The 15,658-nt window shown below is 52.0% G+C and overlaps 2 protein-coding genes across 3 annotated transcripts in view; one reads left to right on the top strand and one right to left on the bottom strand.

Moving 5' to 3' along the window:
- Positions 1-1,266: 1,266 nt before the first annotated feature.
- Nkx6-2 (NK6 homeobox 2) lies at positions 1,267-2,803 on the top strand. Its single transcript, XM_005351447.2, has 3 exons — positions 1,267-1,912; positions 1,993-2,165; positions 2,355-2,803. The coding sequence occupies exons 1-3, from the start codon at positions 1,507-1,509 to the stop codon at positions 2,607-2,609; spliced, it is 834 nt and encodes a 277-aa protein (XP_005351504.1). The 5' UTR covers positions 1,267-1,506; the 3' UTR covers positions 2,610-2,803.
- Positions 2,804-4,091: 1,288 nt separating this feature from the next.
- The window catches only part of Inpp5a (inositol polyphosphate-5-phosphatase A), a 200,437-nt gene continuing 188,870 nt past the window's right edge, over positions 4,092-15,658 (bottom strand). Inside the window, exons 13-16 of one of the 2 annotated variants that reach the window (XM_026781193.1) lie at positions 9,191-9,302; positions 6,746-6,814; positions 5,931-5,967; positions 4,092-5,796 (exon numbers count right to left, since the gene is read on the bottom strand). In XM_026781193.1, coding sequence (XP_026636994.1) covers positions 5,723-5,796; positions 5,931-5,967; positions 6,746-6,814; positions 9,191-9,302 — 292 coding nt within the window. In that variant the 3' untranslated portion in view covers positions 4,092-5,722. Of the gene's footprint in view, positions 5,797-5,879; positions 5,968-6,745; positions 6,815-9,190; positions 9,303-15,658 lie in introns of both variants that reach the window. The other variant, XM_005351446.2, reaches the window with a different exon arrangement.

Here is a 15,658-nt window from a genome sequence, read left to right as displayed (position 1 = left end):
ATGACAAAGAAACCCTGGAGACCAGGACAAAAAGGGGAAGTCGTTATTAACAATCTACCCCACAAAGTCACAGGGCCTCTAGATCCCAGGACAGGCTCTGTGGTTCTGTTTCCTCAGGTTGTATCACAATCACTAGTAGTTATTACATGGTTAACCGGAAGCGCCACCCAAGAGGACGAAAGAAAGTGTCAGTGTGCATCCTTCTCATAGCCTGCCTGGCTCTGCTCTAGCCCGCTACAATTTCATTCACCCCAGCAATTCTATGGGGGTGAGAGGCCGCTCTACTAGAAAACGATTTAGAGCCAAGTGAACCCCACAGTCCAGTCTATAGTCCGTGCTCTGCCCTCTAGACTGCAAGCGCACATGCATCTTAAGTCATTGAGTGTGGTGAGTTTTTTCGTCTTGGATCTTGAATTCCGAGGTCGCTGCCTGCATCCCGGGCCTCGCTGCCTGATCAACTCGCTGGAAACCCACGGGCAGGCGAATCCTGGCCCTGAATCTCAAGGTCTGGCTCAAGTAACCTCCCAGGTGAATGCCTAATAATCAGAAAACCTCGAAGGGAAGGCAGATTCCCACCCAACTACAAGGAGTTCGGACCCGCGGGGCTGGGCAATGTATACACCAACAGGCACGTGCATAGTACCAGGGCCACGGGACTTGCCAGGACATTACCTGGAGCCAATGTCAGTTGGCAAATTTTGGTAGATCTGAGAAAGCCAAATATAACTATTTGGTCACTAGACTCCACCCTTTGCGTTCAGGAAAGTGATACCCACAAATTCACTCCAGTTGGCACCACCACAAGTTGGGGAGGCTAAGGAATTGCAGCACGGGGCTTGGGTTCTGGTCCTGGATGGAGCCCCGTAGACCTGTGGCATCCAGCCCTCCCAGGCTTTTTCCTGTGCGGGGCGTACTGAGCTTGCGGAGTAGATCTTGAAATCTACATTCTTTCGGTTGATAAAATATGTTCTCGTATTTTTTCCTGATTTTCTCATTAAAACCTTTGCCTAACTAAACTCCCATCCAACGGGATTTATTTCATCTCTGGGGAGATAAATCAGGGGGCAAATTTACAGCCCCGGAGGCACCTGCCGCGCTAATGGGCCCTTCATGGAGTGCACGGCCGGCGGGGGCGCGCGTAGACGGGCGGGACGTTGGCCAATGGCTTGTTCTCCAGTGCCTACAGCCAATCAGCGCGCGCGCCGCGCCCAGGCCCCGCGGTTATCAGTGCGTCGGTCCTGTGCGGCGCTGCTCCGACCTGCCCCGGAGCAGCCGCCGCCGCCGATCCTAGTATCCCTGCCTTCTTTCTGTCCTCTGTCCATTCCGCGCTGCAGCCGTCGGTCCTCCTGCTTTCCTGCGGGGGCCGTCGGCGTCCGTCTGAACGCGTTCCACGCGTCCCAGTGCAGCCGGCGCCCGTCGGTCCTGCGCTCAAACTTCCCGAGTCGGAGAGCGCGGGCGGTGGCAGCGGGGCCCGGATGGGAGCCCGGGTCGGCGGCGGCGGCGCCCATGGACGCTAACCGCCCGGGCGCGTTCGTGCTGAGCAGCGCGCCTCTGGCTGCGCTGCACAACATGGCTGAGATGAAGACGTCGCTGTTCCCCTACGCGCTGCAGGGTCCGGCGGGCTTCAAGGCGCCCACCCTAAGCAGCCTTGGTGCGCAGTTGCCTCTAGGCACTCCTCACGGCATCAGCGACATCCTGGGGCGGCCGGTGGGTGCAACGGGTGGCGGCCTTCTGGGGGGTCTGCCCCGCCTCAACGGGCTCGCCTCGTCAGCAGGTGTCTACTTCGGGCCAGCGGCAGCCGTGGCACGGGGCTACCCCAAGCCGCTGGCGGAGTTGCCTGGGCGCCCGCCCATCTTCTGGCCCGGAGTGGTGCAGGGCTCTCCCTGGAGGGACCCGCGCCTAACCGGCTCGGGTAAGTGACCCGCGCGGGTTGCGGTGAGGAGCGGGGCTGGGCGCGGGCCGTGGACGGCGCTCATCCGCTCTTCTTCGCAGCCCAAGCCGGAGGGGTCCTGGACAAGGATGGCAAGAAGAAACACTCGCGGCCGACGTTCTCGGGCCAGCAGATCTTCGCGCTGGAGAAGACTTTCGAGCAGACCAAGTACCTGGCAGGCCCAGAGCGCGCGCGGCTTGCCTACTCTCTGGGAATGACCGAGAGCCAGGTGAAGGTGAGCTCGAATGGGCCGGGGTCCAGCAGTATTGTGGCGGGGCCAGGAGCCCGCGTCCTGCGAACGGCGGGAGAGCGGCCGTTCTTCTGCGGCCTGACCGCGGAAAGCGCTGGTGCCAGGCGGGTCCGGAGTGCTGGTTGATTTGGCGAGCCTCGGTGCCCGCCTCATGGTCCCTCCCCAACCCCCCAGGTGTGGTTCCAGAATCGGCGGACCAAGTGGCGCAAGCGACACGCGGCAGAGATGGCGTCGGCTAAAAAGAAGCAGGACTCGGATGCCGAGAAGCTAAAGGTGGGTGGCTCAGACGCGGAGGACGATGACGAGTACAACCGGCCCCTGGACCCCAACTCCGACGACGAGAAGATCACGCGGCTACTCAAAAAGCACAAACCCTCGAACTTGGCGCTGGTTAGCCCGTGCGGTGGCAGCGCGGGGGACGCCTTGTGAGGATGCGGCCAGGCCAGAAAACCCGGGAACGGGGGCGCGCGGCATGCCCCGACGCCAGCCGCCCAGCCGCAGTGTGTATATATATTTTTACAGAATAAGTTATAAAGCGGACATTGGCGCGGCCTCGGCGTGAGGTGCGGAGTGCGGGGTTTGGGCCGGTCACTTTGTATAATCAATAAATTATTTAACACGTCCCCGTCGGAGTTGTGGCTCCCAAGGCTGCACATCGTGTTTCTTCCTTACGGAGCTGGCGCCAGCGGGCGGGCAGGCGGCAGGACCCTCCTGACCCAACCTGTTCCCTATGTGGGCGCCAGGGCCTGGTGCAGGGCCAGGGCACGACAGTGCTTGATGACGACCCGGGGCCCGTGTGCCCCTTGGGTTCAGAGGCTGAGCGCATGGCGATGGTCCCAGAGCGCACAGTGATGGCAGTTTACAGGAGAATGGACCTGGTGAGACTTGAGCGTCTGGAGCCCAGGCCAAGCAAAGGCAGTTTTCGTTGCTCCGGGAAGGGAAGGACACGGCAGCTCAGTGCTTGAACGAGCCGGACCAGCAGGGAACTCGGTGGAAGAGACCCCAGAGCAGGTATGATTTCAATTTCCTGTGGCCAGAAGTATGGCATCCGCTGCACCCCTACCAGAGATGTTCAATGCTGACTCAAATGGATGAAGTTGGGACAGACATTCAACCATACTTGAAGGGGCCCCAAAGTCCAGCAAGGCTTGCCCGCATCGCAAGCAGCTGGCGCCCTCGCACTACTCTTTAAATTTTTCTTTTTGTGCAAGCTGGGGCAATGAATGTGCCTGTTTTTCAGTGCCCTTGTCCTGGTTCGGGCCAAAATCAGCTCTGCTTCAAAGCATGGGCTGCGTTCTATCACAAGTATTTCATAATGATTATCCCATTTAGCCAGAATTCTAAATGTTTTAAATTTAAGTACTTACTGAAGTCCAGCTGCCGGTAATAAGGCCTGAGGCTCTGCGCTCCGCTGGGCCCCAGGCTATCAGTCTTAACAGAGACTAATTGGGAGAAAGCATGGCTTTAAGCAGGGCTGCAGAGATGGTGAGAATCCCTGCCCGCCCATGCAGCTCAAAGCCTTCAGCCCGTTTTAGCCGCCCTGACACCCGCCACTGGTTTCTGAGGGCCCTCAGCGAGGGTCACTCCTGACTAGCAGCCCGCTCACTGTCACTCCTATCTGAGCTAGTATGTAAAGCAGCTCGTGCCCAGCCAGCGAAGAGCCTGGCTTCCCTCCACGGTAGACCCTTTCAGGGCTACAATTCTCTCTGTGGGGGGGATGGGGGATGGGATGGGATGGGATATGGATACCCCACCTTCAGCTTTGGTTCTCTCCGCCCTACACAGCTGCACCTTTTAATGCATGGATCGTCGATTGTGTAATTTCAACATGAGCTATTCACGACAAGATTTCTATTGCACTGCATTTAAAAGATATTTATTAGAATCACGAGAAGCTAATGTTTTGTTTTGCCTTTTGTGCTGTGGCTCCATCAACTAAAGTCAAATGCTTCTTTCGATCCACTGGCTTTCTTTAAAAGGAACCCAAAGATTTTGTTTTCTTAAATGGGGCAGTGTGTTGTTTCTGTGTTGCTTCTTGAACAAAGTTCAGAGCAGAGAAATTTTGTTGCAGGTTTTGTTCAAAGCAAAAAAAAAAAGCATTTGTATAATTCCATTTGAATTAGTGAGGGACCAGGCTTTTTACACTACAGTAAAAAGTCTGAGGTGATTTTTCTGAGGGCTTGGTGCCCTGTGGCAGAAGGGGACACTGAGATTCCCAGAATGAGAATGGGCCAGAGCAAACAGGGTACAAAGGAGACCGCTCTGGCACTTAGCATGTCAAAGCCACGGGAGAGTGAAGCAAGAGACAGGGCGCAGGAACTATTTCACCATGATCAATTTTATTGCTTAGGAACCGAGCAGTCACTTCCAGAGGCCTTCAGAGGAAGGACCCACAGCTGGAACCCACAGACAACCGCTGCGGACATGGCACATTGGCAAGCAGCGACCATGGCAGTCACAGACCCGACCCTGGCATCAAGGACACAGGCCGGCTTTCGGTGATTTCTAGGGAAACCGACATTAACTCGCGCCTCCGCCCCATCCAGGAACTGTAGTGTTCAGAAGTAAATCAATAAAAGCACGCTGTGTTTCCTCAGCAGGCTCCGCAGGCGCCTTCCGTGGTACTCAGTGCTGGGTGCGAGTAAGGGCAACAGGCTGTGCCCAGCATCACCCATCGCTTCTCTGCCACGTTTACACACAGCCCATGCTAGAAGCGATCTGTGGGAAGTGGACGAGGCTACTTCTAATTCTCCCACGAGATTATGGTTTTAATGTAGGATACTTGGCACCATAAAACGGTAACAAAAGACAGACAAAACAGTTTACAAAATTCTTAAAAGGTACACCCAGGCTAGCTATAAACTTCACATTCAGTATTACACAGAAAAAGGCAGGAGAGTGACAAGCTGCTAGTGCAGGCATGCCGCAGGAATCCTCTCCCCTGGGCACTCGCTAGGCCCTGTCTCAGGAACCTGCTGACTGCGGATGGACTCGCCGCCGTTCAACTAGACTGCGGTTCTGCCTGCTTAGGACACTCGTGCACTCATACTGGAAAGTATATTCAGCATAAGTTTTGGTAAGATTTATAAATTATTTTTAAAAAGTATATATTTATATGTATTTATATATATAAAAATGGAAAGCAGCTGCAGTGTGATTCAGACGCCATGGAACATGGCAGTAGAGTCAGACCTCGGGGCCTCGGGCTTGAGCACACATGGCAGCCTTGCTGCCTGGGCTAATGCCCGGCACACTCCTCCTGGCAGAGAGGGACGCTGGACACCTGGGGCTCTAAATGGAGAAGCTTCCTCCACAGACAATCATTAAAAATGGAAAACTGTGAAGTCTAAAATACAGGCGCTCGGCTGTCTGTTAGAGTTTTGGCAATAGGACTGTGGCTTGATTAAACCCAATATGTCTACAATGTCACGTGACAGACACGACAGTGAGGTATGTGAGGCTTTCCGGAGGTCCGGAGGCTGAAGCGAAGTGTGGGGCCGGCCGTCTAGCAGGTGGTGCTTGGGCGGGTTCCGATGCAGCTGTTAGGAGGATGAGTTCGATACACTGCTACAGGGAGGTCTCTCGAGGATCCTCTCATGGCGCTGGCACCTCTTCCCTGGAGTGGAATTAGTAATTTGTTAAAGGATCAAACACACCAGGAAAGCTGCAGAAAAGAGAGCAAGGAGGAGCCATATTTACCACCACGTCACTGCACGACACAACACTTGTGCACATGGGCGTGAGGTTTACCTGCCCCAGGTGCGATTCGGAAGGCCAGGAACACCGGCTGCAGTGGGAGAAAAGGGGGATGTCAGCATGCACAGCTTGCCGCCCACCATTCCCAGACTCTGGGCCTCATGTCTCCTGAGCTTCTGGAACTCAGTCTAGTGGAGATGAAGGCAGTCCGTGTATATGAAGCAGGGATTGAGACAGCCTGGACCTGGGAGCTAAGAGCTGGGCCATGAAAGGACCCACACAAACTCTCTGGGTTCCAGAGAGGAATCAGTGTAAGGGACTGTGGAGTAAGTTCCAAATGCAGAAGGATGTATGCACCTGTGACCAGGGTATGCACTGTCCCTTTCTCAGAGCCCTTAGATATGGAGGATGTGGACTTGTCTAATTTGGCTAAGATTTGTCACCTGGCCTCATGCCACTGGGGTGGTGGGCCACTCTGGGTTCAGGGCAGCCATGCATGGGAAATCTGTGCAGATGGTCAATGCACACACACCTGGTCTGTGAGACACACCTGGTCTGTAACCTCACTCTGACAGGAGTGAGCCCAGCATAGGAAGGCCAGGAATACAGCTCCAATGTATACTCAATAAGCAGCCTTCAATCATAACCAGCTGACATGATGTTTCCCCATACAGTGAGATTATCTTCTGTTATGATTGATCATGTCTTCTGCTTACTCATCCACGCATCCTTTGGTATTTTATTAAAATGAAATTAACTCAGGTTGCTTGCTTGGTAAAGTCAGACAAAAGGAAATGATATGATACCCACACACTACCCACCCACAGGGGTTCAGCCCATGAACCTCAGCAGCACACTGCACACATCACCTTGTGGTCTCCCATGCAGACATTAGGCCCGATGTGGTCGTATGTGGCAACTTTCTCCTCGCTCTCTGACTGGAAGCAAACAGAGAGAGGGGGTGTAAGAAGGCTGAGGCAATGTGCAGTCCTTCCAGGAGAGGACAGGCAGGGGCTTTTGGGTATCCTTGGGCTAAGAGGGGAGGGGCTGTTGCAAGAAGGCTTTGGCGGGGCGGGGTGGGGGTGGGGCTAGGCTGGCTGGCTATGTGGCTGGCTCTTCTGCTGAGAGGAACCCTGCCTCTAGAAGAGAGGGGTGGCTCGTCAGCCTAGGGGTTGGGACACCCCAGGTCTCCTCTGCCTGTCCACTGGCAGGCACACAGTCCATAGCCCTGCAACAGTGCCACTCGGAGCTTCCTTCCTAAGGGTGTGTCCTTATCTGAGTAGCTCATCTGTTTCCCATTTTCCCTATTTACACTTGCTTCTGAAAGCCTGCTTTATTAACCTAGCACAGGCCACGTATGCATATTAATTGACTGCTCCCTGTACTTCCTTGGCTTTGGGTTGGAAGGCAGAGGTTTTGTCAATGCTAATCAGTCAGTCAACTCTGACCAGGCTGGAGTTTTATACCTGTAGCTGAAGCATCTACAACGATAAAGTTAAAACTGACTTATCTTTAATGCAGTAGGAAGCTTAAGGTCAGATTTACTCTCCGGCACGATCGCCTGCCAGAAAGTATGAAAACATAACCTTCAGCACCGCATGCATGAGCACTTGCCCATCTTTCAGGAGCATGTGGCCGACTCCTCGGAAGTGGAGGAACATCCATCAAATGCTGCATGGTAATTTACAAAGGCAGCATAAAATCGTGGGTTTTCAGCTGCATAATCTTTGGACAGATAAACAAATTACAGAGGGGCTCAGACAGGACACAGGCACACCTCACTGAGCATTCGTCACCGAGGCTCCCAGGCACCATGCTGCCTGGCGGTTTAGGACTCAGGAGGCAGAACAGAACATGATGAGGGCACCAGCGCATGGCATGATGGATGGTACCAGGAGGCGGCCTGAGGCACTCTGGAGGTGCCTTACTGTGAGCCCCAGGGACTCCAGCCCCCGCAGGCGGAAACTCTCCTAAAGGCTTTATTCTCAGCTTAGATAAAGGGCAGAGCTGGTTCTGCCAATGTGGCTCTGGAGACCGGAGATGTGAGCACACGCAAACAAGCTCCACGGCTGCCTTCCCCTCCCGAAGGTGTGCATGAAGGTGTGCATGCAGGGCGCTGCCTGACCTCACAGGTTCCTGGCAGCCTTCCGGTCACTAACCAGAGTGCACTTATCTTAGGGACCTTACTACCACAAGGTGCACTTTTTATGATCTTATGTGTTCTCGGAGGATGACATCAGTTTCTTCTGTCCACCCCAGTCCCATGGAGAGGCTGAGGCTGCCGCTGTGGAAAGCTGGGGGACTCTACTGCATGCCTAATTCTTGTGCTCATTGGCTCAAGGGAGCAAATGAAAAGGCCTAGGTCACAGATAATGTAGCTTTGGGTTGCCGAGTGGGCTTTCCACAGAGAAGGCATATTGGGGCACAGGACCTGCCCATGAGGCTAGAAGGTAGGGCTGTGTGCTAGGCTGCTGCAGATCCAAGAGGCTTTTGGCCACCACCCTTGGTTTCAGCATACCTGCCTGCAAACTCCTCTCTATGGCCAAGGCCTGAACACCAGCTGCACCCATTGTGTTCTGGAACACAGGAGTGGTGAAAAGCCTGGGACCTGGGTGACAGTGGCTACACAGCAAAGACCAGCATCCTCACTCAGGTAGAGGATGGCAGGCCTATCCCACAAGCTGGGGGAGGACCAAAAGTGTGTATGTGGATGTTTGGCACGGGGATGGCCAGTGGCAGCTCATGGGGACTACAGTGCAATCCAGCAGCACAGCCAAAGGGACGAATCCTCCTCCCCAGCACAGGACTCCAGCAGTAGGGACGGAGCAGCAGTTCTCTGTAGGTCCTCCTCTCTCTTCCTCCTCACCAAGGGCCCACACCGTGGTCTGACTGTGGCTCTGCACACACTCAGCCTCCAACTGCTGTCCCTGCATGAGTTTGCCCTTTTCACTATTAGATTTACATGGGTGGGGCTGTGAGCTAATTCAGATATTGGTACTTTTCAAAACATGCAATATACGTATAAAATATGGGGAGTAAAAATAATAGGAAATCTGGAAACCCTCCCTATCTGTGACTTGAGCACATTACCCCTTCATCCTAATCCTGCTGAGCCAAAGGCAACTTGTTTGCTTTACATAACCTGTAAGTGTTCCTGCAAACCCTACAGAACACCATACAATAAACTATGGCTAGACTCTGCTGTCTTAGACATCTACTAAGATGACAGCGGTGCCTACAGGGGCCTAGGTGCTCTACTCATGTCCCCAGACTGTGCAGTCCTTCTCCATGGCCAGCTCAGGGCTCCCTCCTACCTTAAGGACCAGCTCCTTGGCAGACAGGGACATGAGGATTCGATCACACCATGCAGGGCATCTTGTGTTCATATACTGCTCTCCCTGGCTGGAGTCCTCGCTGTACGGGTAGCTGTGGAGACAAAGGAACAAAGCGTCAACCGCACTCTGGTCCCAGAAATCATCCAAGTTATGAAGGGAAGGGTGTGTTGCTATCCAGGAAAGAATGCACACAGTGAGGTTTCTAGAATATGAAGCCAAACTTGAAACTCAAGTGTCCCCATCAAACTTAGTTCTCCCTGCATATACCTACAGATTGCATGGGGCTGGCTGGCTGGTTACTATATACCCGTTATTCACACAGAGACCTCACACTCCCAGCCTGAGCCTTGTGAAGAGGACACCTGCATCCTGTACCTGCCACCCAGGGGACCTACCAATTTACCATAGCTGCAAAACAATAGCTCTACAACACATGGGCACACATGCTGGACTGTGCTGCAGAATGAATTCCATGTAGAACTGACAAAGGGAGCGCCTTGCCCAGAATTTGGCTGGCCCAGGTGTTTGCATATCCACACTCTATATGGTTTTCAGACCATAAAGACTGTCTTTCAGAGTGCAACGTGTTTTCTCATGTCAGTTCCAGAGCACCAGGCTTATGCTCCAGTACTCCTGTTGACTTCAGCTAAGAATGTGACTGGCTTTCCAGTCTGTGGCTGTCAGGCTGCTTACCAGCTGGTGCCTGTGGGAAGGGGCTCATGCCACCAGCAGGCCTGGCCCCATTCCCACTACCCTAAGGAAGCTGGGAAGCTAATATCTCTGGACCTCAACCACCTCAAACTGGCAGATGATGCATGAAGCATGTATCCTTCATAGAAACCATGACTTATGACTCTTGTCTTCTATTTACCAGATTAAATTTACCTCAAATTAGGCTAAAAACAAAGTCTATGTAATTCCTGCACATAACATTATCATTTTAAAGAATGTAAAATTTCCCATACTTTCATTTTCAGGAAGAACAAAAGGCCAATGGCCAATCCCATTTCTGTACATCACAGTGACAATGACCTTGTTCAAGTGCTCCTCAGTCCACGCACAAGATACAGGCTGCGTCAGAAGGGACATCTCACTGTGAGCACACACATGTTAACATGGCCACCCCGAGCAGAGTTGTAAACTGCAAGATGGGACCACATGGCCTTTCTGGCTTCCATGATGGTGAACAGACATGACAGCCTCTTTCACAGGGAGAGAGCTTCACAGTGAATATAACCAGTGTGGTAAAGGCTAAAATGAGAAAAGCGAGGGCCCAGTCAGAGTGGGGCTTGGAAAGCCACAGGGCTGTGTGGTTCAATCCTCTTGTGACTTTGTTAGAACAGGAAGCTGGTTGCTTTGACCAGGTGCTGGGCACCCTAACTCGAGACCCCTTTCAGACTTGCACATGCACTGCAATGGAGTCTCCATGGAAAGAGAATACTCACTCACTGGCCATTCCCGTGGTCTGGCAGGGTGCTGGCCAGCTGGCTCTTCTACAGGGGCTATGTGGTTTCAGGAGTGAGACCTCAGCAGGCAGAGTGCCTTTGTGCCTACTGCCATAGTTGGCCTTGATACTGTCTTCAGATGGGAGGTCCAGTGTTCAGCTAAATGCCCAACAGTAGCCCAGTGAGGCCCAACTTGAAAAGCATCGCTGGGAGGTGCCAACTTGGAAACAGGATTGAACAGAGCATGCTATCGGTTTAAAATAAAAACTAAAACTATATTTATTAACATGGGACATATGCAACGGTGTGTGTGTTTAGGCCAGAGGACAACTTGTGGGAGTTGGTTCTCTCCTTCTATCATGCAGGTCCTGGGAATTGAATTCAGGTCACCAGGCTTGGCAGTCAGTGTTCTTACCTGCTTGGTCATTTCACTGGCCCTCTTAGTTTTTGTTTGTTTTTTGAGGCAGGGTCCCCTGTATCCCAGGCTTCCCTTAAACTGTGTTATCAAGAATGACCTTGAACTCCTGCCTCCACCTCCCAAGTGTTGGGATCACAAGTGTTCATTACCCTGCTGTGTACTTAGTATGCTCTTAGAAGTCATCATCTCATGTCTGACATCAGCCCTAACACGGTTTTTAAGCCCAGGTCACCATCTTTGGAGACCCTGCTGTCCTGGAGACCTTGCTGGATGTTTGACTGCTGGCCCAGGACCAGAGTCCAGTGGAAATACTGAGGTTTGGGTTTGGACATGACAGGTGACCTGCCAGTGAGTCTGTAGACAGATGTAGTCAATGAATAGCCTGAGAGCTTGTAGACCTACAAAGCCAGAACAGGCGGGAGGCAAGGAAAAACCCTTATGCCACCAGGGATAGGATCTGCAGGTGGTCACTGATTAGCCAAACTAGACTCCCTGAGTTATAGAAGAGAACAGTGGGAAAGACAGGGATTGATGCTCCCTGTATACCCCAATACTGTCTACATTTAACAAGTCCTGGGAAGGGGTCCCTGTTGCCTTGGATCCTATAGGTCTCAAGGCAAACTCTGCTGCTGGAGGAAGTTGAGGGGGAGTGCCCTCAGCTCCATAGCCTGAGATGCTCTACAACACCCAAAATACAGGAAGTTCTGGTCCAGGAAGGCCTGGAGAGGTCAACACTGGGTATGGAGTCATTAATTCCATCTTCTGTTCAGGGGCGAGGGGCTGCTCAGCTGAGTGCAAGGCCTGGATGTGGCCGCATGTAGATGATTAATGCAAGCAGAGCTGTGCATGCAGACTTATCTGGAAGCAAACCCAAAAGGGGTGGGAGGCAGGGCAAACCTGTCTATCTCGGCTCCATACAGCTCCGGGAATAATCGTCATAATTAATTGCAGTGCTGATAAAATTAACAATTGCCCACCTGTGCTGCCTCCACGCTGCCTCCCTTTCTCTTCGCCCCTCGAACTTGGTCAGGATGTGGGCAGTGGCCCTTTGCTCGCTGTTTGCTTGCAGCCTGCCTGGCTCTGGTGACAAGGCTAGGCTCAAGACCTGGGCGGGCTAGGCTTGGATAGTGTTGCCATGGCCCCCATGACCACACTGTGGGAAGCACAAAGCCTGTTGTGTTTGAGAGTCCTACAGTGTAGGCCTAGGGTGGTGGGGAGAGGAAACCAGTGTAACTCATGCCTTTGCTTCAATTCTTGGCCCTTATTGGGCCGTAGGAAAATAAGCACAAGAAGGTCATTAGGTAGTATTGAGGCTGTCCTCAGAATAGGGAGAGTGGAAGGGTTAAACCCCATTTTGCCAGGCAGGGAGCCTCTCTGCTTTCACCTGGCAAAAGGTCACCTGTTCTCAGTCCCCACACTGCTTTTGATGTTGGTTACACAGCACATCAAAGGCACTGGCATCAAGGGCTACTTAGCCCTGGCACATGTATCACAGAAGGAATTTCATTGGGGGAAACATCTACATGCACCGAGATCTAGACGCAATGAGCAGACACTAGGTTGCAAAGATACTAGCTGCTATCAAAATGTCTGAAAAGGGAGGAACACGTGAGCTAGAGCCAAAGAAAATGAACAGAGCACAAGGATTCTCAGCAATGAAGTGCCTAAGTAGAAGATCCTAGCTGCCGAGGTTCCACAAGTGTCCTGGAGGCTGGAGGTGAGGCTGGAGCCTGCCCTGGTTCCCTTTGCAATGGCGTCAGGAACAGCTTGCTCATACTGGATCTCAGGTGACCACAGCTTGCAGGCATGGCTTTTCTGTCCACTGGTTCACCGACTGTCCCAAGTTGCATGCACAGACTTTGTGCAACCAGGACCCAGTGACAGACCAGTCCCATGGCCTCTGCTCCCTGACTGGGTTCTAAGTCACAGATATAAGTCCGATTTCTGGATTTTTGGCAAATGTGACCAATGCTACTTCTAATGCTGAAGTTACTGGAGGCGAAACATCCATGTTATAAACATACGTGTCATTTAAAAATACTGATCTTATGCCAAGTTTGTCCACTGATGAGGGTGGAGCTCTTCCCATTCAGTGTTCCCTGAGTAAAGGTTCTGGTCTGCATAGCACTTAAACTGCCCTTTCTAAATTAATCTTTGTATCAGGCAAAGTGCACACGGGACAGAAATGCATCAGCAGATCCCGCTGAAGGTGGAGGATGCCGAGCTCAGTGCCTCAGCAGGTGTGGCTGGTAGTGAAGTGCATACAGGACCCCAAAGGGGCCAATTCACGTGGGATGGCTCATGCACACTTTGATTGTGGATTTGTTCTCAGGGCCTGAAGGTGTTTGCTTATACTCCAATTGTCCATTCCACAGTTCTTGGCATTTTGGTTATTGCTGCTTGGTTATTGCTGCTTTGGGGCTACATGGAATTTGGTGTGTGAGCCTCAGGGTGAAGGAACCCTGGATCCTTCCAAGATCCAGGAGGTAAAACCACTCATCACGGCATCAAGATGACAATGGCTTCCATGGTGCTCCTCCTGCACAGATGGGGCAAAGACGACTACAGGAAGGGCAGAAGTGCCTGGGCAAGAAGTGGGCAATGCTCCACATCATCATCCTCAGTGCTGCAGTCACAGCAGGGCAGATCCTGTGCAGAGTAAATACTTACCCTCCCAACCTCAACCCTGGGAGAAACATGGTTCCTGGGAGTGAAAGCTGGGAAATGTCAGCATACAGGCACTTGGTGCCACAGGCCAGGCAGATAGGAGCTCAGGCCAGACATAGAGCTGTGCTACTGGACAGCTGCCTGTGTTTGGGCAGTGCCACTTCTGAGGCAGGCTGACAGACAAGTACAGAACCTTCGCAAGGACGCACAAAAAGAGCTGTCTCCCTGGGGTTAGATCTGATGGTGTCTGTGACCAACCACAAAATTCAGGTGCCCAATGAGCCTGACAGCCCTCCCCTGAGGATGTGTCTGCTGAGGTCCATTTGGTCTCATGAACGCACTATGAGCTCTGGAGTGATGTCCATCACCTGCCCCACTCAGTATCCAATACACACTACCACTAAACCCCATGGGGCAGGTCCAGTCTGAGCCCAGAGTATGTTCTCAATACAGCACTGTGGTGAGGGGCTAGGGAATCACCACTTCTACAAGTCAGCAGAAAGAAAGCAAAGTACCCATAGCCAGGGGGCGGGTGCTCCTCTGCCACATTCCTGTCACTTGTCTAGTCAAACTTCTAAGTAAACTTTTAAATATGAGACACTGCCATTCTCTTAACATTACTTTTCTTTGAAAAATATTTCATTATAGTGCTACTTATTTAACATGCAACAAAATTATTATTATTATTATTTTAAAATAAAGTAATAAATATTTAGGGATCAGCACGGTCAGCAGCATGTAAATGTACTTGCCACCATGACTGGAAAACTGAGTTTGGTCTCAGAACCCACATGGTAGAGGTTATGTTCCTCGAGATAAAGCCAAAATAGAAAGAGCTTGGAAAATGGAAGTGAAAATGAAAACCACGGGGTAAGGCAGAGCCCTGGGTGGTGGGCAGGACTATATGTTATGTGGAGGCTTCCTAGCTGCCCAGTGTGGCCTGTGCCCTCAAGGATGCATGGAAGCTGGCTGGCTCCCAACACATGCAATCTAGGTACTCAGGAGCACCTTGTTCTACACGAGGGTGGCCACATCTGGTCATAGAAAAACAGAGCTGAGATGGGAGTTATAGACCTCAAAAGCTGCTCTTAAAGGTAAGCAGTTTTACTCAGCCACAGCGGTTCTAGTGTTAGTAGAGCAAGAACAGATACTTAAGATTCACTCTGGGCATCTTCGTAATGGGAACACAGGGACTCTGGGGCACCCCCAGGTAGTTGTATGTCAATCAGACACTAGGCCTAAGTGGTGGCACTAGTCCTTCAACAAAAGGGGTGCACTTCTGAGGGGGACCCAAGATTCCTGCATGGTCCCAGAGTGTGTGATGGTGGAGTTATTATGAGCTTCCCATATGCTCACCCACCATACCTGGTGATAAGATGCGGGCAGAAGCCTAGGATGGGAAAGAACTCATAGGGAGAATAGGTACTTCAGGCACTGTTGTCTCCCAGGAAGGCTTCTCCCAGTCCATTTGAAGGTCTCCACGGATAACACAGTGATCAGGCTATAGTGCAGTCTCTTGTCTATGGAACAGGGCTACAGCAAAGCTCACATTCCCATTTTCCCTAGACAGTATCCTGTGGTCCACTTCTCCGCTGCAAGTGGAGTGAGTTCTGGATGGACAGGTTGAAGTCCCAATGCATCAATGACAGGCTGCTGTGTTAGCAAGTATGCACAGATACAACTGTACTCACACAGATACATGTGCTTACTCATATACATACACATTCATGAATTCACTCCTCCCGTATCTAAACCTTGTATGTGTACCTACATACACATGCCCACGATTTACACACTCATGCACATATGTACATACCTACGCAGGCCCTCAAAGTATACATATGCGCTGACATGTATACATACACACATTGATGCACATGTGTGAATACCCATTTTCCAGCAGAAAGGTCTATGCAC

Source organism: Microtus ochrogaster, chromosome 8 (genome assembly GCF_000317375.1).
Source record: "Microtus ochrogaster isolate Prairie Vole_2 chromosome 8, MicOch1.0, whole genome shotgun sequence".
Classification (NCBI taxonomy): Eukaryota; Metazoa; Chordata; class Mammalia; order Rodentia; family Cricetidae; genus Microtus; species Microtus ochrogaster.
This window is presented reverse-complemented; position numbering and strand designations above follow the sequence as displayed.

What these genes read in the sequence shown, in the direction of transcription:
- Nkx6-2 (XM_005351447.2), top strand. Translation starts at nt 1,507, where the DNA reads ATGGACGCTAACCGCCCGGGCGCGTTCGTGCTGAGCAGCGCGCCTCTG. An exon ending in CCCGCGCCTAACCGGCTCGG is followed by an intron (nt 1,913 to 1,992) that starts GTAAGTGACCCG and finishes TCTTCTTCGCAG; the next exon opens with CCCAAGCCGGAGGGGTCCTG. An exon ending in TGACCGAGAGCCAGGTGAAG is followed by an intron (nt 2,166 to 2,354) that starts GTGAGCTCGAAT and finishes CCAACCCCCCAG; the next exon opens with GTGTGGTTCCAGAATCGGCG.